This window comes from Hyla sarda, chromosome 5, assembly GCF_029499605.1.
Source record: "Hyla sarda isolate aHylSar1 chromosome 5, aHylSar1.hap1, whole genome shotgun sequence".
Taxonomy (NCBI): Eukaryota; Metazoa; Chordata; class Amphibia; order Anura; family Hylidae; genus Hyla; species Hyla sarda.
This window is the reverse complement of record NC_079193.1, coordinates 14,348,697-14,373,507: the sequence shown is the minus strand read 5'-3', so window position 1 is coordinate 14,373,507 and position 24,811 is coordinate 14,348,697. Positions and strand designations below refer to the sequence as shown.

At 41.1% G+C, this 24,811-nt stretch overlaps 1 protein-coding gene across 1 annotated transcript in view; it reads right to left on the bottom strand.

Annotated features, from left to right (window-relative positions):
- The window catches only part of DGKB (diacylglycerol kinase beta), a 579,157-nt gene that overhangs the window by 442,700 nt on the left and 111,646 nt on the right, over positions 1-24,811 (bottom strand). Inside the window, exon 3 of the mRNA XM_056518908.1 lies at positions 19,807-19,883. Coding sequence (XP_056374883.1) covers positions 19,807-19,883 — 77 coding nt within the window. The remainder of the gene's footprint in view (positions 1-19,806; positions 19,884-24,811) is intronic.

Genomic DNA, 24,811 nt, shown 5'->3' with positions numbered 1-24,811 from the left:
CTCCTCCCCAACATGTTTCACAATACCAACTGCTTCATCAGGGTTAGTGAGGCTCTATAGATATTTACTTCCTCTGTGCTGCAAAATGTTATCTCATCCTGAGGGTCTGTGATACCTTTCCAGGGATGTACAGTGGGACAAAAAGTATTTAATCAGCCACCAATTATGCAAGTTCTCCCACTTAAAAAGATGAGAGGCCAGTATTTTCATCATAGGTTATAACCTCAACTTTGAGAGACAGAATGAGAAAAAAAAATCCTTAAAATCACATTGTCTGATTTTTAAAGAATTTATTTGCTAATTATGGTGGAAAATAAGCATTTGATCAACAACAAAAATGCATCTCAATACTTTGTTATATCCCCTTTGTTGGCAATGACAAAGGTCAAATGTTTTCTGTAAGTCTTCACAAGGTTTTCACACAATGTTGCTGGTATTTTGGCCCATTCTTCTTTGCAGATCTCCTCTAGAGCAGTGATGTTTTGGGGCTGTCGCTGGGCAACACGGACTTACACAGGTTTTCTATGGGGTTGAGATCTGGAGACTGGCTACCTTGAAATGCTTCTTACGAAGCCACTCCTTCATTGCCCAGGCAGTGTGTTTGGGATCATTGTCATCCTAAAAGACCCAGCCATGTTTCATCTTCAATGCCCTTGCTGACGGAAGGAGGTATTAACTCAAAATCTCATGATACATGGCCCCATTCATTCTTTTCATTTACACAAATACGTTGTCCTGGTCCCTTGGCAGAAAAACAGCTCCAAAGCATGATGTTTCCACCCCCATGCTTCACAGTAGGTATGGTGTTCTTTGTATACAACTCAGCATTCTTTCTCCTCCTCCAAACACGACGAGTTGAGTTTTTACCAAAAAGTTCTACTTTGGTATCATCTGACCATATGACATTATCCCAATCCTCTTCTGGATCATTCAAATGCTCTCTAGCAAACTTCAGACAGGCCCGGAAATGTACTGGCTTAAGCAGGAAGACACGTCTGGAACTTCATGATTTGAGTCCCTGGTGCCGTAGTGTGTTACTGATGGTAGCCTATGTTACTTTGGTCCCAGCTCTGTGCAGGTCATTTATTAGGTCCCCCCGTGGGGTTCTGGGATTTTTGCTCACCGTTCTTGTGATCATTTTCACACCCACCGAGCTGCTTGCCTATTGCAGATTCAGTCTTCCCAGCCTGGTGCAGGTGTACAATTTTGTTTCTGGTGTCCTTCGACAGCTCTTTGGTCTTGGCCATAGTGGAGTTTGGAGTGTGACTGTTTGAGGCTGTGGACAGGTGTCTTTTATACTGATAACAAGTTCAAACAGGAGCCATTAATACAGGTAACGAGTGGAGGACAGAGAAGACTCTTACAGAAGAAGTTACAGGTCTGTGAGAGCCAGAAATCTTGCTTGTTTGTAGGTGACCAAATTATTATTTTCCACCATAATTTGCAAATAAATTTTTTAAAAATCAGACAATGTGATTTTATGGATTTTTTTTTCTCATTCTGTCTCTCATAGTTGAGGTTATAACCTATGATGGATATTACAGCCTCTCATCTTTATAAGTGGGAGAACTTGCACAATTGGCGGCTGACTAAATACTTTTTTGCCCCACTGTATATGCAAAATAATAATTAGAAAAAATTTAAAGATGGCATTATGTTCTGCATTTCTCTTAACAACTTAAACTCCTGGGGGATGCATTATTTAAGCAGGATTTCAGCATAAAGAACAAACAATAATAAGAGAAATGTAAAAAAAAAAAAAATAATAATAATTAATAAAAAAATTTAATACATTTTTTTTAAACCACAACTGCATCAGTACAAAGTACATAAATAAATAAATAATTAAATTAAATTAATGAATTCAATAATAAATAAATAAATAAATTAATTAATTAATATAAATATCTACAGTATATACATATCTATAAATATATATATTGGTACCTATGTATGGTGCCCTAAAAGGGGTTATCCAGGAAAAAAACTTTTTTTTATATATCAACTGGCTCCAGAAAGTTAAACAGATTTGTAAATTACTTCTATTAAAAAATCTTAATCCTTTCAGTACTTATGAGCTTCTGAAGTTAAGGTTGTTCTTTTCTGTCTAAGTGCTCTCTGATGACACGTGTCTCGGGAAACGCCCAGTTTAGAAGCAAATCCCCATAGCAAACCTCTTCTAAACTGGGCGGTTCCTGAGACACGTGTCATCAGAGAGCACTTAGACAGAAAAGAACAACCTTAACTTCAGAAGCTCATAAGTACTGAAAGGATTAAGATTTTTTTATAGAAGTAATTTATTAACTTTCTGGAGCCAGTTGATATATATAAAAAAAGGTTTTTCCTGGATAACCCCTTTAAGGGTAAGTTCAGACGTGTGGATTTTTGCAGCGTATTTCGCTGCGGATCCACCGCTGAAGGACCTCCTAACTGCTGCATTTACATGTTCCTACTCGGAGTGGTAATACGCCGCTACGAGCAGACACACTGCGATGTGCGAGTCACGGCCGCTCCCCCTGCTCAATGAGCTAGGCCTAGAGCTGCCGCGATGTGCGAGTATACTTCGCATGTGCGCGGCGTCTCGCACATCGCAGTGTGTCTGCTCGTAGCGGCGCATTGCCACTCCGAGTAGGAACATGTAAATGCAGCAGTTAGGAGGTCCTTCAGCGGCGGATCCGCAGCGAAATACGCTGCAAAAATCCACACGTCTGAACTTACCCTTAAAGGGGTATTCCAGGAAAAACCTTTTTTATATATATCAACTGGCTCCAGAAAGTTAAAAAGATTTGTAAATTACTTCTATTAAAAAATCTTAATCCTTTCAGTACTTATGAGCTTCTGAAGTTAAGGTTGTTCTTTTCTGTCTAAGTGCTCTCTGATGACACGTGTCTCGGGAAACGCCCAGTTTAGAAGCAAATCCCCATAGCAAACCTCTTCTAAACTGGGCGGTTCCTGAGACACGTGTCATCAGAGAGCACTTAGACAGAAAAGAACAACCTTAACTTCAGAAGCTCATAAGTACTGAAAGGATTAAGATTTTTTTATAGAAGTAATTTATTAACTTTCTGGAGCCAGTTGATATATATAAAAAAAGGTTTTTCCTGGATAACCCCTTTAAGGGTAAGTTCAGACGTGTGGATTTTTGCAGCGTATTTCGCTGCGGATCCGCCGCTGAAGGACCTCCTAACTGCTGCATTTACATGTTCCTACTCGGAGTGGCAATACGCCGCTACGAGCAGACACACTGCGATGTGCGAGTCACGGCCGCTCCCCCTGCTCAATGAGCTAGGCCTAGAGCTGCCGCGATGTGCGAGTATACTTCGCATGTGCGCGGCGTCTCGCACATCGCAGTGTGTCTGCTCGTAGCGGCGTATTGCCACTCCGAGTAGGAACATGTAAATGCAGCAGTTAGGAGGTCCTTCAGCGGTGGATTCGCAGTGAAATACGCTGCAAAAATCCACACGTCTGAACTTACCCTTAAAGGGGTATTCCAGGAAAAAACTTTTTTATATATATCAACTGGCTCCAGAAAGTTAAAAAGATTTGTAAATTACTTCTATTAAAAAATCTTAATCCTTTCAGTACTTATGAGCTTCTGAAGTTAAGGTTGTTCTTTTCTGTCTAAGTGCTCTCTGATGACACGTGTCTCGGGAAACGCCCAGTTTGGAAGAGGCTTGCTATGGGGATTTGCTTCTAAACTGGGCGGTTCCCGAGACACGTGTCATCAAAGAGAACTTAGACAGAAAAGAACAACCTTAACTTCAGAAGCTCATAAGTACTGAAAGGATTAAGATTTTTTAATAGAAGTAATTTACAAATCTGTTTAACTTTCTGAAGCCAGTTGATATATATATAAAAAAGTTTTTTCCTGGAATACCCCTTTAATTAAAGTTTAAATTAAAAAGAAGGTCAGTCTTTTCCAAACAGTGTGCCTCCAGCTGTTGCAAAACTGCAACACCCAGCGTGCCCGGACAGCCGTTGGCTGTCCGGGCACGCTGGGAGTTGCAGTTTTGCAACAGCTGGAGGCACACTGTTTGGAAAATACTGAATTAAATGATCACTTTGAGGCATGTCATTGCGTAATAGATATACACACAACCCATGTTATTTATCAGGTGTGCACCACTTGATAAATTCCCCCCAATGTGTTACTTTTAGGCTAGGTTCCGACTACGGAATCTCCGGGCAGGAAATTTCTGCCTGGAGATTCCGAGTGCGGCCAGCGCTGACTGAATCAGTCGGCGCTAGGAGCGTGGACACTGCAGTCTCCAATAGTTCCGCGCGGATTTCCGCCTGAAGAAAGAGCAACCCCATTCTTCAGGCGGAAATTTCCAAGCGGATTTTCCGTTCACAAATTCCGCTTCACTAATTCCGATTTGTGCCCGCAATTTCAAAGAGGAATTGCAGGCGGAAATTTCGTAGTCTGAACCTCCCCTTAGATTTGGCTTAGTACTAACCTGGGGGTGTAGACTTTGTCCCCACGCGGTCTTTGCGTGTGGAATTCCCAGTTTGCGTTCCCACAGTAGTCTCTAACAGAGGGCAATTAAAGCGCTGCTCCGGAATTGATCAACTCTAACCAAGTTTAAAAGGGGTACTCCGGTGGAAAACTTTTTTATTTTTTAAATCAACTGGTGCCAGAAAGTTAAACAGTTTTGTAAATGACTTCTATTAAAAAATCTTAATACATATTTGCGGCTGTATACTACAGAGGAAATTCTTTTCTTTTTGGATTTCTTTTCTTTCTGACCACAGTGCTCTCTGCTGACACCTCTGTCCATGTAAGGAACTGTCCAGAGCAGGAGAAAATCCCCATAGCAAACATATGCTGCTCTGGACAGTTCCAAAAATGGACAGAGGTGTCAGCAGAGAGCACTGTGGTCGTGACAGAAAAGAAATCCCAAAAGAAAAGAATTCCCTCTGTAGTATACAGCTGCTCATAAGTACTGGAAGGATTAAGAATTTTTAATAGAAGTCATTTACAAATCTGTTTAACTTTCTTGCACCAGTTGATTTAAAAAAATAAAAAAATTTAAAAAAATTCCACTGGAGTACCCCAAAGGATAGGGGATAAGATGTCTCACCACGAGGGTCCCGCCACTGGAGACCCCCGCAATCTTGTATTCACCACCCACCTGTTTGAGCAGCACGCCGCGGTGCCAGCTCACAAACAGCCGGGTGATGGCCGTCACGCTCACTCCCATAGACTTGCAAAGCGGGGGAGTGACATCACACGGGGGCGGAGTCGTGACATCACGATACTCCGGCCCGTGGTCACCACCCGGCTGTCGGGAAACCGTCCGGGCCATATGCAAAAGAGGAAACATCCTGACGAATGGACAAGGACCAAGGAACATTGTAAGGTAAGTCAGTCTTCTTATAGGCACCAGCTGGCGGCACCACCCTGCATCTTCGAGACGTTACTATGTGCACTACTATAGAAAGCTTAAAGGGGTACTCCGGTGGAAAACTTTTTTTTATTTTTTATCAACTGGTGCCAGAAAGTCAAACAGATTTGTAAATTACTTCTATTAAAAAAATCTTAATCCTTCCAGTACTTATTAGCTGCTGAATACTACAGAGGAAATTCTTTTCTTTTTGGAACACAGAGCTCTCTGCTGACATCTCTCTCCATTTTAAGAACTGTCCAGAGTAGGAGAAAATCCCCATAGCAAATATATGCTGCTCTGGAAAGTTCCTAAAATGGACAGCAGAGAGCTCTGTGTTCCAAAAAGAAAATAATTTCCTCTGTAGTATTCAGCAGCTAAGAAGTACTGGAAGGATTAAGATTTTTTAATAGAAGTAATTTGCAAATCTGTTTAACTTTCTGGCACCAGTTGATAAAAAAAATAAAAATAAAAAAAAAAGTTTTCCACCGGAGTACCCCTTTAACCCCTTAAGGACTCAGCCCATTTTGGCCTTAAGGACTCAGACAATTAAATTTTTACGTTTTCATTTTTTCCTCCTCGCCTTCTAAAAATCATAACTCTTTTATATTTTCATCCACAGACTAGTATGAGGGCTTGTTTTTTGCGCGACCAGTTGTCCTTTGTAATGACATCACTCATTATATCATAAAATGTATGGCGCAACCAAAAAACACTATTTTTGTGGGGAAATTAAAACGAAAAACGCAATTTTGCTAATTTTGGAAGGTTTTGTTTTCACGCCGTACAATTTATGGTAAAAATGACATGTGTTCTTTATTCTGAGGGTCAATACGATTAAAATGATACCCATTATTGTATACTTTTATATTATTGTTGCGCTTAAAAAAAATCACAAACTTTTTAACCAAATTAGTACGTTTATAATTCCTTTATTTTGATGACCTCTAACTTTTTTATTTTTCCGTATGAGTGGCGGTATGGGGGCTCATTTTTTGCGCCGTGATCTGTACCACATTTGCATATAAAAAACTTTTAATACATTTTTTATAATTTTTTTTAAAATAAAATGTATTAAAAAAAATAGGAATTTTGGACTTTTTTTTTTTTCGTTCACGCCGTTCACCGTACGGGATCATTAACATTTTATTTTAATAGTTCGGACATTTACGCACGCGGCGATACCAAATATGTCTATAAAAAATGTTTTTTACGCTTTTTGGGGGTAAAATAGGAAAAAACGGACGTTTTACTTTTTTATTGGGGGAGGGTATTTTTCACTTTTTTTTTACTTTTACATTTTTTTACATTTTTTTTTACACTTGAATAGTCCCCATAGGGGACTATTCATAGCAATACCATGATTGCTAATACTGATCTGTTCTATGTATAGGACATAGAACAGATCAGTGTTATCGGCCATCTTCTGCTCTGGTCTGCTCGATCACAGACCAGAGCAGGAGACGCCGGGAGCTGGACGGAGGAAGGAGAGGGGACCTCCGTGCGGCGTTCTGAATGATCGGATCCCCGCAGTACATTATAACAACTTGGACGATATGTGTTCGGTATGTTGTGATTTCTTTGTTGTATCATTCAGAACATTCTCATTGACAGACTTAGTCAGTCTTATTGTAATGTCCCAGTACAGGATATACTCCTGTACAGTACTTAGGCCCTGTCAGGTTGAGTCCCTCATTGTCCTAGGGGCCCTCCTGCAGTGTCTCCCCCATATTAGTAAGTCTAATGTTATGTATATTGTTGTAAATATAGTGCATAATGTTATGTTTAGGTATATAAAGTATAAAGGACCTTTAAGGACCTTTGGAGGTATCACCTGTTATGTTCACATGATGTTATGTTACCAAGAGAGCACCAGTTGACCACTAGTGTTGCTTGCGAATATTCGCAATGCGAATTTTATTCGCGAATATAGCACTACATATTCATAATTACGAATATTAGTTTTTTTTTTTTTTCACAGTGCACATCACAGTGATAACCCCTCTCTGCTTCCAGCTTGTGTGGTGTAAAGAAGACTCTAATACTACTGTGTGAGACCGCCGGGTGAATTTTCGTATATGCGAATTTTTGATATGCAAATTTTAGCATATGCTAATTTTCGCATACGTGAACTTTCGCATATGCGGAAATAAATCGCGCATATTACGAATATGTGAATTTAGCGAATATATGACGAATATTCGTCCATATATTCGCGAAATATCGCTAATTCGAATATGGCCTATGCCGCTCAACACTATTGACCACTTGACCTGCAGCTTGACCTATAGGCTTCTAGCTCAGACCCCCTTTAGAAGAGGGGCAGCCATTACAATCTCACTCTTTCTGCTGAGGACATGACAGATCCTGTGTCCAGTACACGTGGAGGCCATAAAGCCTGCACACCAGCCAGACTGTCAGTAAGTCATCTCATCTATGTCTGCTGTCTCTACCAAAGTCAAGTCAATTATAGTCAGAGAGGTTGTACTGAAGTCTGACCCAAAAGTACTGCAGACCCAGCAAGCGGCAAGGCCCTTTCCGTGTTACCGGTCGACTCTCTGGGATCCTGGGCTAGCTATAAAGACTTTAACCTTTTAACCTCAGTAAAGCTACCCTTACCTGGTCTTGGACTATTATTGCCCTGCCTAACCTTGGGATTGCAGTGCTGCCGTTCGGGTGGTTACTGGAAAAAACACTCTGGCGTCACGAACATTTGGGGTTAATAAACCCTTGCCCCTGGGCTATACCATCTGCCCCATCCACCTACACCCTTCACACCCTGTGGTCACACCACAACTTTGGCGTCACCACATTATTCTAGGCACTAGCTGGCGGCATCACGCTGTCTCTTCAAGATGTTGCTAAAGAAAGCTTAAAGGGGTACTCCGGTGGAAAACTTTTTTTATTTTTAAATGAACAGGTGCCAGAAAGTTAAACAGATTTGTAAATTACTTCTATTAAAAAATCTTAATCCTTTCAGTACTTTTTAGCAGCCGTTTGCTACAGAGAAAAATCTTTATTTTTTGAATTTCTTTTTTGTCTCGTCCACAGTGCTCTCTGCTGACTCCTGATGCCCGTATCAGGAACTGTCCAGAGCAGGAGAAAATCCCCATAGCAAACCTATGCTGCTCTGGACAGTTCCTGACACGGACTGAGGTGTCAGCAGAGAGCACTGTGGACAAGACAAAAAAGAAATTCAAAAAGAAAAGAATTTCCCCTGTAGCATACAGCTTCTAAAAAGTACTAAAAGGATTAAGATTGTTTAATAGAAGTAATTTACAAATCTGTTTAACTTTCTGGCACCAGTTCATTTAAAAGAAAAAAGAAAAGTTTTCCACCGGAGTACCCCTTTAACAGGAATGTAACTATAGGGGGCGCAGAGGTAAGAGTGGCAACAGGGCCCCATAAGAAGACATGAGTAGTATAAATGGCACATGGTAGATATAAGGCCCAGTTGCAGATTTTGTACTGGGGCCCAGAAGCGACAAGATGGTGGCGGTGAGGCAAATAAGATGTCCACTTCACCGGTTGGCACAACGGGCAGCGCCTTATACCAACAGATGGGTAAGACGCTAAAGAATCAACATTAGGCTAAGTTTCCACTTGGTTTTTTTCTGGCAGTTTTTGGAGATCTGCCACTGCAGTTTTTGAGCCAAAGCCAGAAATGTATTCAAAAGGAATAGGACATATAAAGGAAGAACTTGTACTTCTCCTCCCTTATGGATCCACTTCTGACTTTGGCTCAAAAACTCAAAAACTGCAGTGGCAGATATCCAAAAACTGCCAGAAAAAAACCCAAGTGGAAACTTAGCCTTATAACAACCCGGACGATATGTGTTCAGTTTGCTGTGACTTGTTTGTTGTATCATTTAGAACAGTCTCATTCACAGTCTCAGTTTCCAGGGATCTTTCCGGGGTTTCTCGCTTTCTTCCTGGAAATGTTTTTCTCTGTAAATGTTCTTGTTTTTTTCGGAGTTCTGACAAACTGTTTAGAAGGTTCCTCTCAGATTGTGTTGCGGTACAATACATTGGACACAATGAGGGAGATTTATCAAAACCTGTGCAGAGGAAGAGTGGTCCAGTTGCCCATAGCAACCAATCAGATCGCTTCTTTCATTTTCCACAGGCCTCTAAGAGGCCTGTGGAAAATGAAAGAAGCAATCTGATTGGTTGCTATGGGCAACTGCACCACTCTTCCTCTGCACAGGTTTTGATAAATCTCCCCCAATGTACATATACCCTTCTTGCTTTCATCCTCCACTCTCATCATGGTATTGGTTTTATTCTCCACTATATGGGTACTATATGGCACTATTTTTTATAACCATGTGCCAAGTGAGTCATAGTGCTGCAGCAAATATTTAAAGGGGTACTCCGCTGGAAAACATTTAATTCTAATCAACTGGCGCCAGAAAGTTAAACAGATTTGTAAACTACTTCTATTTAAAAATCTTAATCCTTTCAGTACGTATCAGCTGTTGTATACTACAGAGAAAGTTCTTTTCTTTTCGAATTTCCTTTCTGTCTGACCACAGAGAAAAGAACTTCCTGTGGAGCATGCGGCAGCTGATAAGTACTGGAAGGATTAAGATTTTAAAATAGAAGTAATTTACAAATCTGTTTAACTTTCTGGCACCAGTTGATTAGAAATAAATGTTTTCCAGCGGAGTACCCCTTTAAATATTTGCTGCAGCACTATGACTCACTTGGCACATGGTTATAAAAAATTGTGCCAATTACTTCTATTTAAAAATCTTAATCCTTTCAGTACGTATCAGCTGTTGTATACTACAGAGAAAGTTCTTTTCTTTTTGAATTTCCTTTCTGTCTGACCACAGAGAAAAGAACTTCCTGTGGAGCATGCGGCAGCTGATAAGTACTGGAAGGATTAAGATTTTAAAATAGAAGTAATTTACAAATCTGTTTAACTTTCTGGCACCAGTTGATTAGAAATAAATGTTTTCCAGCAGAGTACCCCTTTAAATATTTGCTGCAGCACTATGACTCACTTGGCACATGGTTATAACAAATTGTGCCAATTACTTCTATTTAAAAATCTTAATCCTTTCAGTACGTATCAGCTGTTGTATACTACAGAGAAAGTTCTTTTCTTTTTTAATTTCCTTACTGTCTGACCACAGAGAAAAGAACTTCCTGTGGAGCATGCGGCAGCTTATAAGTACTGGAAGGATTATGATTTTAAAATAGAAGTAATTTACAAATCTGTTTAACTTTCTGGCACCAGTTGATTTCAAAAAAATGTTTTCCAGCGGAGAACCCCTTTAAGACTATGTTCCCATTTGTCGCCACAGCCAGGGCCGGGTACTTACTCTGGGAAGATGCTTGGGCACTTATTTAGGCCATGTTCACACGGCCGATTCCGTGCAGAATGTTGTCTACCCGGAAAACACGGATGGACATTCCACACATTTGAATGATCGGGAAGGCACTAGGACCGCTCGGAGATGCAGCGTCTCATAGACGGCAGTGCATTTTCGAGCGTAACCTGCGGAAAGAAGAGATACGACTATTCTTTCTGCGGACGCAGGAAATAGGATTTCTGCCGCTGAATTTCCACCGTGTGCACTGTGCAGCAAAATCCCATTGGAATCAATAGGACTCTGCTGCAGCGGAATTTTCTTGCAAAATATTAGAACAGAATTCCGCTCAGAAATTCTACTATGTGAACGTAGCCTCAGGATCTATTCACACGGCAACATTTCCAATTGCGGAATTCCGCAAGCGGAAATTCAAAAGTGTGAATGGGAGTGCGGATTCCCATAGAAGCCTTTGGGCTTTAATTTTAGGCGGCATTACGCAAGCGCAAATTTTGCTGTGTGAATAGATCCTTAGACATCCAGGACCAGGCCAACACTCATTTGGCGAATTTATCAATAATTGAGTGGGTGAACTTCTTTTTACCCAACTTTTCCTTGGGTGCAGGGATGCCAAATTTATCAGTGTCGGATGTACAATAATAAATTTGGCGCCACTGAATACCAGCCCCTACCACCCATAGGAAAATGCATACACTAAGCAAAATTATTCTTTACATTCTTATGTTAAACAAAGGGTTAACCAGGTATAAATAAATAAATAAACAAACAAACAAACAAATAAATAAAAAGCCCCACATGTAGCAAAACTGTTACTGTGAGGCTATGTTCACACTTCCGGAATATCCGCACGGAGATAATATGCTCGCGCTCAGACCGCACCGGAATGTCTCATAGATGACTATGCATTTCTTTCTTCGGACTCGGAAAACAGAATTCCAGACAGCGCAGCAGAATCCCGTTGAAAGATGGAGATTCCGGAAGAGTGAAAATGGCCTTACTGTATGTGGGGTCTTATTTATTTATTTTTTATTTATTTTTTTACTTTTGCTTTTTTTTTAATCCTGGTTTACTCTTTGCAACCCCAGCATAAAAATGTAAATAAAAGAATGCAAAGGGGTGCAAAGGGGTGGTAGGGATTGGCCCTGCTTTGCGCAAAAAAAAAAAAAATTGTGACGCTGTGTTGCATAAGATGCCACGATTCGCAATATTCAAAATTGTCACTATTGATAAATACCCAACCACTGCAACCTTCATTAGCAAAGTAGCCTATAGTAAAGCACTTGAAAAAAGAAGAAAGAAAGAAAAAAGAAGAAAACTTGGGAAGATGCAAGTGGAAAAATTGCATGTTTTTATGCAATTAATGCGACAAAATTTCACATTCTGGTTGGGAAGATAAGTAAGTACTATACGGCTGTAGTATATGAGCACTATATGTGACTATACTTTAATAGATTTTCTATTAGGAAATGCAAGAAAACAATATTCTATACCAGTAGTACTGAGCGCGTCTTGTCTTTCGGAAAAATAAAAAGTGCCGCCACACACATTCTGTCCCAGTACTGTTCCATTGGTTAGGCTGGGTTCACATCACGTTTTCTCCCATACGGGAGCGCATACGGCAGGGGGGAGCTGAAACCTCGCGCTCCCGTATGCTTTCGTATGCGCTCCCGTATGTAATTCATTTAAATGAGCCGGCCAGAGTGAAACGTTCGGTCCGGTCGTCTCAATTTTGCGCCGTATGCGCTTTTACAACCGGACCTAAAACCGTGGTTGACCACAGTTTTAGGTCCGGGGAAAAAAGCGCATACAGCGCAAAAATGAGACGACCGGACCGAACGTTTCACTCTGGCCGGCTCATTGAAATGAATTACATACGGGAGCGCATACGAAAGCATACGGGAGCGCGAGGTTTCACATTTCATCTTCAATGCCCTTGCTGATGAAAGGAGGTTTTCACTCAAAATCTCACGATACACGTTTCCACCCCCATGCTTCACAGTAGGTATGATGTTCTTTGGATGCAACTCAGCATTCTTTCTCCTCCAAACACTACGAGTTAGCTTTTTACCAAAAAGTTCTACTTTTATTTTATCTGACCATATGACATTCTCCCGATACTCTTCTGGATCATCCAAATGCGCTCTAGCAAACTTCAGAGGGGCCCGGACATGTACTGGCTTAAGCAGGGGGACATGTCTGGCACTGCATGATTTGAGTCCCTGGCGGTGTAGTGTGTTACTGATGGTAGCCTTTGTTACTTTGGTCCAGCTCTCTGCAGGTCATTCACTAGGTCCCCCCGTGTTTTTATGGGATTTTTGCTCACCGTCCTTGTGATCATTTTGACACCATGGGGTGAGATCTTGCGTGAAGCCCCAGATCGAGGGAGAATATCAGTGGTCTTGTATGTCTTCTATTTTCTAATAATTGCACCAAGCTGCTTGCCTACTGCAGATTAAGTCTTCCCAGCCTGGTGCAGGTCTACAATTTTGTTTCTGGTGTCCTTCGACAGCTCATAGGTCTTGGCCATAGTGGAGTTTGGAGTGTGACTGTTTGAGGTTGTGGACAGGAGTCTCTTATACTGATAACAAGTTCAAACAGGAGTCATTAATACAGGTAACAAGTGGAGGACAGAGGAGACTCTTAAAGAAGTTACAGGTCTGTGAGAGCCAGAAATCTCGCTTGTTTGTAGGTGACCAAATACTTATTTTCCACCATAATTTGCAATTAAATTCTTTAAAAATCAGACAATGTGATTTTATGGATTTTTTCTCTCATTCTGTCTCTCATAGTTGAGGTTATAACCTATGATAAAAATTACAGGACACTCATCTTTATAAGTGGGAGAACTTGCACAATTGGTGGCTGACTAAATACTTTTTTGCCCCACTGTATATACTAAGACTAGATTATTCTATAACCGTATTACTATGCACTTCTTGTCATTGAAAAAACAATAAATAATGCCGCCACACACATTCCATCCCAGTACTTTTTTCGTCGGTTACAAATTACAAGTTAAAGGGGTACTCCGGTGAAAAACTTTTTTTTTTTTTTTTAATCAATTGGTGCCAGAAAGTTAAACAGATTTGTAAATTACTTCTTTAAAAAAAAATCTTAATCCTTCCTGTACTTATTAACTGCTGAATACTACAGTGGAAATTCTTTTCCGTTTGAAAAACAGAGCTGTCTGCACACATCATGAGCACAGTGCTCTCTGCTGACATCTCTGTCCATTTCAGGAACTGTCCAGAGTAAAAGGAAATCCCCATAGCAAACATATGCTGTTCTGGACCATTCCTAAAAGGGTCAGAGGTGTCAGCAGAGAGCACTAAGCTCATAATGTCAGCAGAGAACTCTTTGTTTCAAAAAGAAAATAATTTCCGCTGCAGTATTCAGCAGCTAATAAGTACAGGAAGGATTAAGATTTTTTAATAGAAGTAATTTACAAATCTATTTAACTTTCTGGCACCAGTTGATTAAGAAAAAAAAAAAAAGTTTTTCACCGGAGGACCCCTTTAAATGTTATAAAGGGTTGTACTGTAAAGGTATAAAGCTGTCAAAAAGGGTATTATAAACCATAGGCATATATATATATATATATATATATATATATATATATATATATATACTAAGAATGCACTATTCTACAACAGCATTACTGAGTCTTAGAGAAAAATAAAAAATGCTGCCACACACATTCCATCCCAGTACTTTTCTGTAGGTTATAAGTTACACCCCTGAATGTTGAGGTGTGTAGCTGTCTAAAATGATATTACAAATCATGGGCTTATAACAGTGTTTCCCAACCAGGGCACCTCCAGCTGTTGCAAAACTACAACTCCCAGCATGCCCGGACAGCCTACGGCTGTCCGGGCATGCTGGGAGTTGTAGTTTTGCAACAGCTGGAGGCACCCTGGTTGTGAAACACTGGTTTATATACTAAGAAGACATTATTCTTTGACAATATTATTGAACACTTTTTGTGTTCGAGAAAAAAAAAAATGCTGCCACTCACATTCTAACTTAGTACTTTTTATAGGGTACAACCCCTTAACCCCTTAAGGACTCAGCCCATTTTGGCCTTAAGGACTCAGACAATTAAATTTTTACGTTTTCATTTTTTCCTCCTCGCCTTCTAAAAATCATAACTCTTTTATATTTTCATCCACAGACTAGTATGAGGGCTTGTTTTTTGCGCGACCAGTTGTCCTTTGTAATGACATCACTCATTATATCATAAAATGTATGGCGCAACCAAAAAACACTATTTTTGTGGGGAAATTAAAACGAAAAACGCAATTTTGCTAATTTTGGAAGGTTTTGTTTTCACGCCGTACAATTTATGGTAAAAATGACATGTGTTCTTTATTCTGAGGGTCAATACGATTAAAATGATACCCATTATTATATACTTTCATATTATTGTTGCGCTTAAAAAAAATCACAAACTTTTTAACCAAATTAGTACGTTTATAATCCCTTTATTTTGATGACCTCTAACTTTTTTATTTTTCCGTATAAGTGGCGATATCGGGGCTCATTTTTTGCACCATGATCTGTACTTTTTTTTGATACCACATTTGCATATAAAAAACTTTTAATACATTTTTTATAATTTTTTTTTAAATAAAATGTATAAAAAAAAGTAGGAATTTTTGACTTTTTTTTATTTTTTTTCGTTCACGCCGTTCACCGTACGGGATCATTAACATTTTAGTTTAATAGTTCAGACATTTACGCACGCGGCGATACCAAATATGTCTATAAAAAATGTTTTTTACGCTTTTTGGGGGTAAAATAGGAAAAAACGGACGTTTTACTTTTTTAATGGGGGAGGGGATTTTTAACTTTTTTTTTACTTTTACTTTTACATTTTTTTTACATTTTTTTTTACACTTGAATAGTCCCCATAGGGGACTATTCATAGCAATACCATGATTGCTAATACTGATCTGTTCTATGTATAGGACATAGAACAGATCAGTGTTTTCGGTCATCTCCTGCTCTGGTCTGCTCGATCACAGACCAGAGCAGGAGACGCCGGGAGCCGCACGGAGGAAGGAGAGGGGACCTCCGTGCGGCGTTATGAATGATCGGATCCCCGCAGCAGCGCTGCGGGCGATCCGATCGTTCATTTAAATCGCGAACTGCCGCAGATGCCGGGATCTGTATTGATCCCGGCACCTGAGGGGTTAATGGCGGACGCCCGCGAGATCGTGGGCGTCGGCCATTGCCGACGGGTCCCTGGCTGCGATCAGCAGCTAGGATCAGCCGCGCATGACACGGGCATCGCTCCGATGCCCGCGGTTATGCTTAGGACGTAAATGTACGTCCTGGTGCGTTAAGTACCACCTCACCAGGACGTACATTTACGTCCTGCCTCCTTAAGGGGTTAAAGGGGTATTCCAGGAAAACATTTTTTTTTTTAAACATATATCAACTGGCTCCAGAAAGTTAAGCAGATTTGTAAATTACTTCTATTAAAAAAATCTTAATCCTTCCAATAATTATCAGCTGCTGAAGTTGAGTTGTTCTTTTCTATCTGGCAACAGTGCTCTCTGCAGACATCTCTGCTTGTCTCAGGAACAGAAAAGAGTAGAAGAGGTTTGCTATGGGGATTTGCTCCTACTCTGGACAGTTCCCGAGACAGGTGTCATCAGAGAGCACATAGACAGGAGAGAACAACTCAACTTCAGCAGCTCATAAATACTGAAAGGATTAAGATTTTTTTAATATAAGTAATTTACAAATCTGTTTAACTTTCTGGAGCCAGTTGATATATTAACATTTTTTTTGTTCCTGGAATACCCCTTTAATGTGTAGTTGGCTTATATATTATACAGAATCTCAGCACAGGGGTCCTTAGATTTCAATCTAATGGAGCGACTTCTCTATACTACATTATAACATTGTAAATTAAGACACTATATTTGCAGGCAAATCGTGGAGCCCCCGGACCATGGAAGAGGAAACATAATTCAATTCAATGGGGACCTGGAAGCTACTGAATAATTCCACAGCTCAGGATTTATATAGCTGATTGGTCACACTGTAATCTCGGAATGAGATGTGGCGTCTACCCCCACTCCAGGCAGCGGCTTCATTCACTGGTTACATTTGTATCTCATTCACTGTTATCTCAGATTTGCAGCTTTTATGTTATGTTTCATGTAAAAAAAAAAAAAAATAACCTAAAAAATTCTAAGAAATTTCAGCCAATATCATCTTAATCAGCGCTCACTGTAGGCCCCGACACCTATCCCTCTGGGATTGGTCCAAAACAGGTTAAAAAATCGGAATAAACCTAACCCCTATCTCTATGGGATCAGGATATTTAGTAGTTATACACCTCCCCTCCAGCTCTATCTGTATACTGCTGCTGCTGTCGCTATGGGATCATAGTATATATTAGTTATACAGCTCTATCTGTGTACTGCTGCTATCTCTGTGGGCTCAGTATATGTATTAGTTATACATTTCCCCTCCAGTTGTATCTGTATAATGCTGCTATCTCTATGGAATCAGTATATATAGAAGTTATACACCTCCCCTCCAGCTCTATCTGTATACTGCTGCTAATTCTATGGGATCAGGATATAAAATAGTTATACACCTCCCCTCCAGCTCTATCTGTATACTGCTGCTGCTATCTCTATGGGATCAGGATATATAGTAGTTATACACCTCCCCTACAGCTCTATCTGTATACTGCTGCTGCTATCTCTATGGGATCACAATTAAATCATAGTTACACACCTCCCCTCCAGCTCTATCTGTATAGTGCTGCTATCTCTATGGGATCAGGATATATAGTAGTTATACACCTCTCCCCCAGCTCTATCTGTATAGTGCTGCTCTCTCTATGGGATCAGGATATATAGTAGTTATACCCCTCCCATCCAGCTCTATCTGTATACTGCTGGTGCCATCTCTATGGGATCAGGATATATTGTAGTTGTGTTTACATGTTACATTGTTGTTTTTGCTAGGATTTTTTCAAAATTGCAATTGTGTAAATCATGGCACAAACTTGTCATTGTTACAGCAGTTTTTGAAAAAAGGCAACTAAAATGCAGCAAAAAGTGTGAACATAAATCACTTTCACCTCGTTTCTATATGCCTCTAAAAAATGCTTAAGAAAATGCATCAACACTCAACCTTGTGGCCGGAGAAGGTCCCAACATAGCTCCAGAAGCCTTGGCCTCATCTTAGCAAAGAGACACCACAGCTCTGGACAGATAGAAGCACATCGGTGGCTCCTGTTGGATTTTGTGGTCTTAACAGCGCACCATGTGGTCAGGAGTAGTACTGCAACTAAACTTTTTCAAAGGCTTCCAAGGAAGACCCTATCATTACTCACAGGGTTACAGCAACACATGACCTACATAAAGTGACAGGACGGCAGTCTATGTTGTATCTGTATCTTGGTTGGCAGAACGCGGCTCATTTGATGCCAACAAATACATCTGTTCAGCACAAAACACAAAGTTCTTTTCAGTAAGATTATTTCTTTATGTTGGGATTCTACTGTGATACTTGGTATAGAAGAAAACACAACACAATGATAGGGAGAAGACGTTCAAAGGTTAGTGGTGTCCCAATAGTGGAGGTCAGAGCGATTTACCTAGGTACTGCATGACTATCTGGACTCCAGCTATCTGGGTACTGCATGACAGTCTGGACTCCAGCTATCTGGGTACTGCATGACAATCTGGACTCCAGCTATCTGGGTACTGCATGACCATCTGGACTCCAGCTATCTGGGTACTGCATGACAATCTGGACTCCAGCTATCTGGGTACTGCATGACTATCTGGACTCCAGCTATCTGGGTACTGCATGACAATCTGGACTCCAGCTATCTGGGTACTGCATGACTATCTGGACTCCAGCTATCTGGGTACTGCATGACAATCTGGACTCCAGCTATCTGGGTACTGCATGACTATCTGGACTCCAGCTATCTGGGTACTGCATGACAATCTGGACTCCAGCTATCTGGGTAATGCATGACAATCTGGACTCCAGCTATCTGGGTACTGCATGACAATCTGGACTCCAGCTATCTGGGTACTGCATGACAATCTGGACTCCAGCTATCTGGGTACTGCATGACCATCTGGACTCCAGCTATCTGGGTACTGCATGACCATCTGGACTCCAGCTATCTGGGTACTGCATGACAATCTGGACTCCAGCTATCTGGGTACTGCATGACAGTCTGGACTCCAGCTATCTGGGTACTGCATGACAATCTGGACTCCAGCTATCTGGGTACTGCATGACAATCTGGACTCCAGCTATCTGGGTACTGCATGACCATCTGTACTCCAGCTATCTGGGTACTGCATGACAGTCTGGACTCCAGCTATCTGGGTACTGCATGACAATCTGCACTCCAGCTATCTGGGTACTGCATGACTATCTGGATTCCAGCTATCTGGGTACTGCAAGACCATCTGGACTCCAGCTATCTAGGTACTGCATGACTATCTGGACTCCAGCTATCTGGGTACTGCAAGACCATCTGGACTCCAGCTATCTGGGTATTGCATGACTATCTGGACTCCAGCTATCTAGGTACTGCATGACTATCTGGACTCCAGCTATCTGGGTACTGCATGACCATCTGGACTCCAGCTATCTGGGTACTGCATGACAATCTGCACTCCAGCTATCTGGGTACTGCATGACTATCTGGATTCCAGCTATCTGGGTACTGCAAGACCATCTGGACTCCAGCTATCTAGGTACTGCATGACTATCTGGACTCCAGCTATCTGGGTACTGCAAGACCATCTGGACTCCAGCTATCTGGGTATTGCATGACTATCTGGACTCCAGCTATCTAGGTACTGCATGACTATCTGGACTCCAGCTATCTGGGTACTGCATGACCATCTGGACTCCAGCTATCTGGGTAATGCAAGACTATCTGGACTCCAGCTATCTGGGTACTGCATGACAATCTGGACTCCAGCTATCTGGGTACTAAGAATATCACTCCATGCTACCCCAACAAAAGTGCCATCACAGACTTCCACAATTACAGAACAATTATAAAAAAAAAATAGACAAATTACCGCATCCGGGTTATATTTCGCCAAGACTCCATTACCATGAAACTCTTCCAAGACATCCTTAAGTTTCTTGGTTGAATCTTAAAGAAAGGAAATAAAGAGCAGACATTCAGTGATTAGTACAGGGTGACTCCACCAGCAGAATAGTGAGTAGAATTGTGACTCCACCAGCAGAATAGTGAGTACAGCACTGGAGTATAATTCAGGAAATAACTCAGGATCAGTACAGGATAAGTAATGTAATGTATGTACACAGTGACCTCACCAGCAGAATAGTGAGTACAGCTCTGGAGTATAATACAGGATATAACTCAGGATCAGTACAGGATAAGTAATGTAATGTATGTACACAGTGACCTCACCAGCAGAATAGTGAGTACAGCTCTGGAGTATAATACAGGATATAACTCAGGATCAGTACAGGATAAGTAATGTAATGTATGTACACAGTGACCTCAACAGCAGAATAGTGAGTACAGCTCTGGAGTATTATATAGGAAATAACTCAGGATCAGTACAGGATAAGTAATGTAATGTATGTACATAGTGACCTCACCAGCAGAATAGTGAGTACAGCTCTGGAGTATAATACAGGATATAACTCAGGATCAGTACAGGATAAGTAATGTAATGTATGGACACAATGACCCCACCAGCAGAATAGTGAGTACAGCTCTGGAGAATAATACAGGATATAACTCAGGATCAGTACAGGATAAGTAATATAATGTATGTACACAGTGACCACACCAGCAGAATAGTGAGTACAGCTCTGGAGTACAATACAAGATATAACTCAGGATCAGTACAGGATAAGTAATGTATTGTATGTACACAGTGATCACACCAGCAGAATAGTGAGTACAGCTCTGGAGTATAATACAGGATATAACTCAGGATCAGTACAGGATAAGTAATGTAATGTATGTACACAGTGACCTCACCAGCAGAATAGTGAGTGCAGCTCTGGAGTATAATACAGGATATAACTCAGGATCAGTACAGGATAAGTAATGTAATGTATGTACACAGTGACCTCACCAGCAGAATAGTGAGTACAGCTCTGGAATATAATACAGGATATAACTCAGGATCAGTACAGGATAAGTAAAATAATGTATGTACACAGTGACCACATCAGCAGAATAGTGACTACAGCTCTGGAGTATAATACAGGATATAACTCAGGATCAGTACAGGATAAGTAAAATAATGTATGTACACAGTGATCCCACCAGTTTTAGCCTACACATTAAAATATGTACCAAATTCTTGTTACCCGCAAAAAATTATAGCCGTAGTAAGATAAAAAAAAAAACCCTGTTGCCTTTTTAGGAAACAGTGCCACTGTTGTCCATGGGCTCTGTCTGGTATTGCAATTTAGACCTATTCTCTCCAAGCGGCTGAGCTTCAAAACCACACACTGACAAGAGTGGCACTGTTTCTAGTCTCATGCAGTGCTGTTGCCAAACCGGAATTCCGGTTACGCCGGCTGTTAAGGCATGATGAGAGTTGTAGTTCTCGTACAGCTGAAGGTTCAGTAACTCTGTATTTAAAGGGGTGCTCTGCTGCTAGACATCTTATTCCCTATCCATAGGATAGGGGATAAGATGTCTGATCGCGGGGGTCCCGCCATGGCGGGACCCCCACGATCAGACATCTTATCCCGTATCCTATGGATAGGGGTTAAGATGTCTTTGAACGGAGTACCCCTTTAAAGGTTTCTTATTCCAATGATATTTGATCCTTTTTGTAAAAGCCTATAGCCGGGCTCGTACGATCCAGCACAGGCCGCCATCAAAATTGTTATTTTGGAGCATGAAATGACCTCCGATAATTTTCTCTTCAGCTGCCAACACCGAGAACAAACAGATCAAATATTTATAAAGTGCCTAAAACCCTGACAATACTGGAATGCATACAGCACCGCCGCAGGTGGAGGGATAATCAAGCTGATAAATATTCATGGTCACAGGCGGCACTGAGAATATTTACTATACGTTGCAGCATTCATTGACCGAGTCGCAGCATAATCTGTCTAGGTTACTGAGGGTCTGGGAGGACTACTGCAGGTTTTATGGGACAGAATGAATGGACGCCCAGTTTGGTTTTTCATAGTTTCTTCCAATAACATTAATTTAGTTGAAAGCAGGAAAAATACCAAAAGAAAAGCATACGGAGAGATATTGTTATTGAATCCAAAGGAACAGCACCTCTAGTGGTCTGTTGCAGAACTGAATTGACCATTTAAAGAAACAGTCCAGGTTCTTTTTGCCCATATCGTGCACCCTCATCATCACGTGTCCTCAAGCGCTATCTGCTTCATTCCAGCACAGCTCCATCCATTTGATTCATGGTTGTAACTAAATCATGTAATGATCACAAGTGACTCACAAAATAACCACAGTGCTTAAAGGGGTACTCCACCCCTAGACATCTTATCCCCTGTCCAAAGGTTAGGGCATAAGATGCCTGAATGCCGGTGTCCGCTGCTAGGACCCCCCGAGATCTCCCTGCAGCACCCAGCTTTCCTTTTAAACACCGTCTGCTGCACCGGAGGCATGTGAAGTTCGCTCCGTGCACCTGATTGCGGTGCGGCAGCAGAGATCGCGGGCTTCCGTGTTCACGCCTGCCCCCTTGTGACATCATGGCCTGTCCCCTCAATGAAAGTCTATGGGAAGGGGGCGCGATGGGCATCACGCCCCCTTCAATAGACTTGCATTGAGGGGGGCGGGACGTGACGTCACATGACGGGGTGTGACGTCACAAGGGGGCGGGCGTTTCTCAACTGCACAATTATGTTCACATCAACACCTGTTTATATAGACATGAGAGGCACCCAATTAATACGTCATTAGTTACCATAGAAACCAAGTAAACAAAAACATAAATCAAAGTAACATAGATCCAAATAATTGATTGTATGGTGAAAGTCGCCATTTCTATCTATTCAAGTTGGTCTCTGTAAACAAAAATCATGCATATATATACTGGACAAAAGAAAAATTTGAATTAATAAAATCAGGAATAAATTACAATTACACGAAATGGCTAATCTCGTAGTCCCGGTTCATTCCCTGTGGTTCCTGTCTCAATAGGAGTTTTTTAATAATCCCTCCTCTGCGTGGGGGTAAAATCTCTTGCGCAAAATCTTGCGCAAGGATATTTCCTGCGTTCTTTTGTGTCTTTTTTGGAGGAACTTTTTCTAAATATGTCACCGTTCAGGTGTACCGTAGAGCCGTTTTTCCTGTAGACATGAATTTACTAACGGTATCTTTTTTTTTTTTTGCGCACAAAAAGAACGCAAGTGTCTTTTTTTGTGCAAATATACACCAGCTCCGAGCACATGACAAGTCTGCCTTATATTTTTTTCAAGAGCTGAGATGGGCTGGATTCTATTACTGCACATGATTCACAGAGACCCGTGCGCAAGTATAGTAAATTTTGCGCAGCTAAATGACAAATACACGCAGCAGAAAGGGGTAAAAAAAAATCTACCATACACTGATGTTGATGAATCCCCCCCATAGTTCATAAGGTTGAAAAAAGACCAGAGTCCATCAAGTTCAACCTATATCCCTAATGAGTCCCTACCGAGTTGAGTTGATCCAGGGGAAGGGAAAAAACCCTCATACTAGAGGTAAAAAATCCCTTCCCGACTCCAAATATGGCATCAGAATAAATCTCTGGATCAATGTTCTGTCTGTATAAATCTAGTATCCATAACCTGTAATGTTATTACTCTCCAAGAATGCATCCAGACCCGTTTTGAATTCTTCTACAGAGTTCCCCATCACCACCTCCTCCGGGAGAGAATTCCACAGTCTCACTGCTCTTACAGTAAAGAACCCTTGTCTGTGCTGGTGTAGAAACCTTCTTTCCTCTATATGTAGAGGATGCCCCCTTGTTATAGATACAGTCCTGGGTATAAATAGATCATGGAGAGATCTCTGTACTGTCCCCTGATATATTTATACATAGTTATTAGGTCTCCCCTAAGCCTCCTTTTTTCTAAACTAAATAACCCTAATTCTGATAATCTTTCTGGGTACTGTAGTCCTCCCATTCCCTGTATTACTCTGGTTACCCGTCTTTAAACCCTCTCCAGCTCCACTATATATTTCTTGTACACTGGTACCCAGTACTGTACACAGTATTCTATGTGTGGTCTGACCAGTACTGTACACAGTATTCCATGTGTGGTCTGACCAGTACTGCACACAGTATTCTATGTGTGGTCTGACCAGTACTGCACACAGTATTCCATGTGTGGTCTGACCAGTACTGTACACAGTATTCTATGTGTGGTCTGACCAGTACTGTACACAGTATTCCATGTGTGGTCTGACCAGTACTGTACACAGTATTCTATGTGTGGTCTGACCAGTACTGTACACAGTATTCTATGTGTGGTCTGACCAGTACTGTACACAGTATTCTATGTGTGGTTTGACCAGTACTGTACACAGTATTCTATGTGTGGTCTGACCAGTACTGTACACAGTATTCTATGTGTGGTCTGACCAGTACTGTACACAGTATTCTATGTGTGGTCTGACCAGTACTGTACACAGTATTCTATGTGTGGTCTGACCAGTACTGTACACAGTATTCTATGTGTGGTCTGACCAGTACTGTACACAGTATTCTATGTGTGGTCTGACTAGTGATTTGTACAGTGGTAGAATTATTTCCTTGTCGTGCGCATCTATGCCCCCATTGATGCCCCCCATGATTTTATTTGCCTTGGCAGCAGCTGACGGACACTGGTCACTACAGCTAAATTTACTATTAACTAAGACTCCTAAGTCCTTTTCCACGTTAGTCATCCCAAGTGTTCTCCCATTTAATACATAATCCCAGCCCGGATTTTTCCTCCCCATGTGCATTACCTTACATTTATCAGTGTTACCTCATCTGCCACTTCCAAGCCCAAACTTTCAACTTATCCAGATCTATTTCTTACAGTGCACTGTCCTCTATTGTGTTATCTACTATATATAGTGCA